This window comes from Asterias rubens, chromosome 1 (genome assembly GCF_902459465.1).
Source record: "Asterias rubens chromosome 1, eAstRub1.3, whole genome shotgun sequence".
Classification (NCBI taxonomy): domain Eukaryota; kingdom Metazoa; phylum Echinodermata; class Asteroidea; order Forcipulatida; family Asteriidae; genus Asterias; species Asterias rubens.
The window spans coordinates 31,336,357-31,342,835 of record NC_047062.1 but is presented as its reverse complement, the minus strand read 5'-3'; the positions used below and the strand labels follow the sequence as shown (position 1 = coordinate 31,342,835).

Genomic DNA, 6,479 nt, shown 5'->3' with positions numbered 1-6,479 from the left:
TTATTATTATATTATTATTATTATTATTATTATTATTATTATTATTATTATTATTATTATTATTATTATTATTATTATTATTATTATTATTATTATTATTATTATTATTATTATTATTATTATTATTATTATTATTATTATTATTATTATTATTATTATTATTATTATTAATAATAATAGTCATATTAATACTATCGTTTGTCTTTCTTCTGCAGCCCAAATCTGACCTGGCGTGATCTACAGCACATCGTTGTTCACGGATCCCACATTCCCAATGTGGAAGAGTCTGGCTGGCACATTAACGGCGCTGGCTTCCACACCAATGAGAAGTTTGGATTCGGGATGCTGGATGCCGGCAAGATGGTAGAGCTGGCTCTGACTTGGAGACTAGTCGGACCTCAGCAGACGTACTCGACCACAACGTCAAGATATCATAAGTGAGTTTTCAATGTTTCATTTCATTTCAAGACATTTATTTCCGCTCCAACAGAGAAAAAAAAAAAAACAATGACAAAGAACAGTACTGAGGAGAATTAGAAATGGGGGGGGGGGGCATAACCAGAAAAGCCAAAGCTTGTAGTAGGCATGCCCATACAAACAAAAACACAAATGCACTTTTAATACATGAACATTCTAAGTATAGTGAGAGTTGTGAATTTAACTGACTTCAGAGGGATGCACTAGTCTTTTGTTCAAGGCGTTGTTGTTCAACTATCACGTTCCCCTGCTCAACTTTGCGCTGTGCACATTACTTTCAAACGATACCGAGGTCTGTTGGGGAAACTTCCATATATCCACCCCATAAGTTCTTGCTGAAGGGTTTGCGCGCATCAAAAATTGCCGGTGGAATAGTTGCGAACATGTGTAATAATAATAATATCGAAGTCTTATATAGCGCACGTATCTACCATAGAAGGTACTCAAGGCACTGATTATGTACAAACTTTCAGAAAGATAGGTTATTGAAGTGATGAATTCTGAGACCCAATTATTTAGCACCTAATAAGGGTTTACAAGGTGCTACGGCGTATACAGCAGCCACAGCAAGGAAAACCTTGGCGAACCCCGTCTCTTTTTGATAAGTACACTGGGTTCGTTTACATGCACATAACAAATGGGACCAACGGCTTTACCTCCCATCCGAAGGACGAAGTATTGGTTAAATGGCTTGCTTAAGGACACAAGTGTCATGGCTGGGGATTCGAACACAGGCTCTGCTGATCAGAAACACCAGAGTTTGAATTCAGTACTCTTAACCACTCATCAGCCACAATACTTCCATGTATGTACATATTTGTAGGCCCAACTCAACAAGAGCGTCTTTCACCAAGACTTGCACTGCACTAGCACTGTGGAACAAATTCCTTCTACATCAATCTCGGTAGTCTAGTTGGTAAGACACTGCTCTAGAATTGCAAGGGTCATGGGTTCGAATCCCACCCGAGTAAACTGCCTGTGATATTTTTTTCACAGGACTCGGGGAAAGTACTGAGTATACAGTGCTAACACACATCTGTGTATGGGTAAAAACCAAAATTAATATTCTCCTTCTGGACAAACAAGCTTCACCCTCCATCAACTCATATAAGAGTCAGTTGAAAACAAGTCTTTTTCAGACAATGGAGGGCGCTTTGAGTCATTCAAGCAAACTTGTTATATTAATTTTGTTCATTATGTGACCATCCCTACCTCAAATGCTTATCTTTCGTTTGTCCTAACTTTCTTCTCTAGATCAATCCTTCAAGGAATGTCCACCGTAGTCTACATAGATATAAATTGCCCCATCACCAAACTGGAGCACACCATCGCGAAAATCTCCTACCAAGCCCCCCGCCGTGGCGACGTCTCCCTGACGATCTGGTCCCCGCAGGGCACCCCCTCCGAGCTCCTCTCGACCCGCAAGAATGACAACACCACTCAGTCAGTGGACGAGTTTCCTTTCATGTCGCTACGGAACTGGGACGAGAACCCAAACGGGGTGTGGCGCCTGGAGGTAGAGCATCACCACACCCCACCGGGGGTCCAGTCGCAGGAGGAGGACCTTCCTGATATTCCGAGGGGAAGTAGTAAGGTGGCTCGATTCACCAGCTTCCAGCTGGTGTTGTACGGGACTAATGATGATGCTGACCTGACAACAACTAACGGTGCGTTTCATTCAAATCTCTCTTTTTTCAAGTAATTGCAAAAGAAAATAATGACCTGGGCCCAATTTCATAGAGCTGCTTAAGCACAAAATTTTGCTTAAGCAAAAAAATCCTTGCTCAGTAAAATCACATTACCGGACAAGACTACACTCAATTGTTATACTAAGCAAACAACAGCTAAATACCAGTCACAAGCAATGTATATGGCATGACATTTTTGCCAGTAACATGTGAAAAATAAGCAAGCTATATTCGTGCTCAAGCAAAATTTTTGCTTATAAGCAGCTCTATGAAATTGGCCCCTGACGTTTCGGCCCTAGCAGAGTCTTTCTCAAAGACAGTAGGAGGGTTGACTGTGTACTGTGCACATGTAGATGCAGTTCACATCATGATATCATATTTTATATAGCTATCATTCAAAACGATACTGCATAACATATCAATCAAACCACAGTGGATAATAATAAATGGTCAAAAAGTAGGAGGGTTATTTGTAATAAAATTTTGTTGTCAATTCAGAGGAAAACCCAGCCGTGAACCCTGATCTTTCAGGACATATTGAAGACAACGTGGTCGTTGACCTTTATAACAAAGAGCAGCTAGATGATGAAGAGATCGTTATTGACAAGGATAATTTAGCCAAAGGAGTAAAAGCACCTCCAAATACAAAACACAACTTGGACGATGAGGTAAAAATTATAATTTTTTAATAAATATCTCTTAATATCTCTAAATTATTTTAATCATATAGTTAGGTGAGGTTATCGGTAGCACCACGGGAAAATGTTTTGTGAATAGTGTTGGTTCTGAAAAGAACAGGGCCCAATTACATAGAGCTGCTAAGCACGGAAATTTGCTTAGCATGAATTTTCTTTCTTGATGAAAACAGGATTACCAGCCAAATGTTCATTTGTTTCATATTGCTTGTTACTGGTATTTAGCTGTTGTTAGCTTAACTTGAAAATCACATCTCCATTCATAGTGAGTAGGGATTCATGTCATAGCCGAAAACTTGATCTACAAAAGGTAACAAAACCCTTTAAAAATGATCGTGCAATTTTCTTTCTTTTTCTTAACTCTAACAGGAGGATATCGACACTGGAGAATTTGACGGGATCTTTATAAGCATAAAACCTTACATGTACTTGGTAACGAGTAATGGGGAGAGGTTGATAGTATAAAACATTGTGAGAAACAGCTCCCTCTGAAGTGACGTATTTTTCAAGAAAGAAGTAATTTTCCACAAGTTTGATTTCGAGACATCAGATTTAGAATTTGAGGTCTCGAAATCAAGCATCTGAAAACACACAATTTCGTGTGACCATGGTGCGACAAGGGTGTTCTTTTCTTTCATGAATATCTTGCACCTTGGGCGACCGATTGAGCTCAAATTTTCACAGGTTTGTTATTTTATGCATGTGTTGAGATACACCGAGTGAGAAGACCAATAGTGTCCATTGTCTTTAACATAACATTTACATTAGGTTCATCTCGTGCAAGATCGACGTCTGAAACCTAGAAAATCCAGATTCGCTCGGATCGACTGAAACAGTCAATCTTTCTATGCTAAGCGCGTCCAGTTGCTCCGAACTGTTTCAGAAGTCGAAATTTCCATGTACTTTATTCAGAAATTGGTTTGGTGTGACTCTGGAGCACCTGTCTGAAATGGTGTAAATGAGTTCTGATCATTGTGTCTTGGTGTCATTAGCATAATTAAGAAGATGAGGTAGATCCAATTAAAGACACTGGACACTATTAGTAATTGTCAAAGACCAGTCTTCTCATATGTCAACATATGCGTAAAATAACAAACCTGTGAAAATTTGAGCTCGATTGGTCGTCGGAGTTGCGAGATAACTATGAAAGAAAAAAACACCCTTGTCGCACGAAGTTGTGTGCTTCCAGATGCTTGATTTCGAGACCTCAAATTCTAAACTTGAGGTCTCAAAATCAAATTCGTGGAAAATTACTTCTTTCTCGACAACTATGTCACTTCAGAGGGAGCTGTCTCTCACAATGTTTTATACTGTCAACCTCTCCCCGTTACTCGTTACCAAGTAAGGTTTTATGCTAAAAATTATTTTGAGTAATTACCAAAAGTGTCCACTGCCTTTAAAATAGAAACCAAACAATTATGGGTCTCTCTTTGTAATCTTATTCCTTGTAGGATTATCGCACCATCATAGACACCCCTATGGACTTGAACACAGTCCGAGAGCAACTTGAAGGAATGATCTACCAAGACCCCATGGAATTCTGTAAAGATGTACGCCTCGTCTTCACCAACTCAAAAAGCTACACCCCAAACAAAAAATCTAAGGTAAATGTTTCCCCTAAAGCTGTTTTGACATACTACTTAATAAATTGAACTCCTGAGGAGTATGCAGCATAAGGCTCAAAATGGGCGTACTTATTAACAATCAATCACACACACCATGTAGATAAGCAGCAGTACCTGCTGAAACATATGATTGGAACTGCCTCTAGCTATCGGGCAATCTCGGTGGTCTAGTTAGAATGACACTGCTCTAGAATTGCAATGGTCGTGGGTTTGAATCCCACCCGAGTAATATGCCTGTGGTTTTTTTCACAGAGCTCAAGAAAGTACTGAGTATATACAGTGCTTACACACATCGGTGTATATGGGTAAAAACCAAAATAAATAATGTTATATTAATGTTACCACTCTCGTATGAGCTGTGGTAGTTCTGAGAAGAACCGATGATTTAACATCTTAACTTTTGATCAGTATGCTCCGATCATCTTCAGAAGAAGGCGATTCAAGCATGTTGATGGAGCATACTGATAGAAATGTCTCAGTTGTTATACCATTATTGGTTATCTCCGAACCACCATAGCCCTACATGGTGTTTGCGCAAACCTTACTTGATTGTATCTTCACCATGCAAAATGTTTCAAATCCTACTTATAAAATTATTACCGCTAAATAAGTTTAGAAAATCTTTAATAAGTGACCTTACCTTTTCATTCTTTCTAACCATTTCAGATCTATTCCATGACGTTACGTTTATCAGCACTCTTCGAGGAGCAATTCAGACCTATTCTAAGCGACTACAAATCAGCTCTAAAGTATGAGAAGCAAGTCCGTTCAGGACTCAAGAGGTAAACCCTAAAAAACATAAAGGCTTTTACTTAGGTTTGGACACAATATGGGTGCGCCCCCACAGCTTCACAGCGCAGGGCATGCTAGCTTTCTAGTCAATCACGCTATTGTGTTTTCCCTGTACAGTTGTTCTCTGACAAAAAGCCAGCATAAGCAGCGATGGTTTTAATAAGTTCTCTACAATGAAGACAAGTGAACTAGATTGTTATATTGGTTTGCACTTGTCCTCTCATTGTCCTTAAATTGATGCATGCTGCAATTGTTTGCTGTTATCGTAAACTTGTATTCCTTTGTTTTGTATCTGTAGTTTTGTCTTGATCTTCTACAATAATAACAGAAGTAGCATTATGTTTAAATGATTAGACGTTTTATCCATTGGCATGCCAGTCACTCTGGGTTTGCACTGTTTTCATCATTTATTGATAAATATTTTAGCTTTTCATTTGTGTGTTTTCATTGCTTGATTCTATATGTTTGTATACTATTGATTGTTTTTGTGTCTTAACAAGTCTTTTATGTGTGTCTTGATACTGGCAATGATTATGCTTTTAATTGTTTTTCAGTTTTCAAAAAAATTAATATCCATGACTTGTTACTATTATGTTTACATTAACATTTCCTTTCCATTCCTCGCCCATCCACCGAAGCCTCGTCCTCTAACAGCGAAGCCTCGTCATCTCACAGCGAAGAAGACAAGGAGACAGAGAGCCCTACTCGTGCGGGGCCATCCAGGGTGGGGCCATCCAGGGCAGGGTCATCCAGGGCGGGGTCATCTAGGGCGGGGCCATCCAGAGAGAACTCAGCCAGCGTCGCCAGACCTAGTACTTCAAGACAGTTAAATGCCAAAGAAAGTTCAACCAGTACCAGACTAAGTGCCAAGAACATTCCGTCCAAGAGTAAAAACTCAGGTCAGTATAAGAGAGGTAAAGACACTGGAAGACCAGTCTTCTCACTTGCTGTATCTCAACATATGCATAAAATAACAAACCTGTGAAAATTTGAGCTCAATTGGTCGTCGAAGTTGCGAGATAATAACGGAAGAAAAAAACACCCTTGTCACACAAAGTTGTGTGCTTTCAGATGCTTGATTTCGAGACCTCAAAATCTAATTCTGAGGTCTTGAAATCAAATTCGTGGAAAATTACTTCTTTCTCGAAAACTGCTTCACTTCAGAGGGAGCCGTTTCTCACAATGTTTTATATTATCAACCT

General features: G+C 39.2%; 1 protein-coding gene across 1 annotated transcript in view; it reads left to right on the top strand.

Annotated features, from left to right (window-relative positions):
- The window catches only part of LOC117294734 (endoprotease bli-like), an 8,706-nt gene extending 2,682 nt beyond the window's left edge, over positions 1–6,024 (top strand). The window contains exons 3-8 of the mRNA XM_033777274.1: positions 216–437; positions 1,732–2,144; positions 2,664–2,833; positions 4,312–4,464; positions 5,152–5,267; positions 5,916–6,024. Of these exons, the coding sequence (XP_033633165.1) occupies positions 216–437; positions 1,732–2,144; positions 2,664–2,833; positions 4,312–4,464; positions 5,152–5,267; positions 5,916–5,928 (1,087 nt within the window). The 3' untranslated portion in view covers positions 5,929–6,024. The remainder of the gene's footprint in view (positions 1–215; positions 438–1,731; positions 2,145–2,663; positions 2,834–4,311; positions 4,465–5,151; positions 5,268–5,915) is intronic.
- The last annotated feature ends 455 nt before the right edge of the window (positions 6,025–6,479 follow it).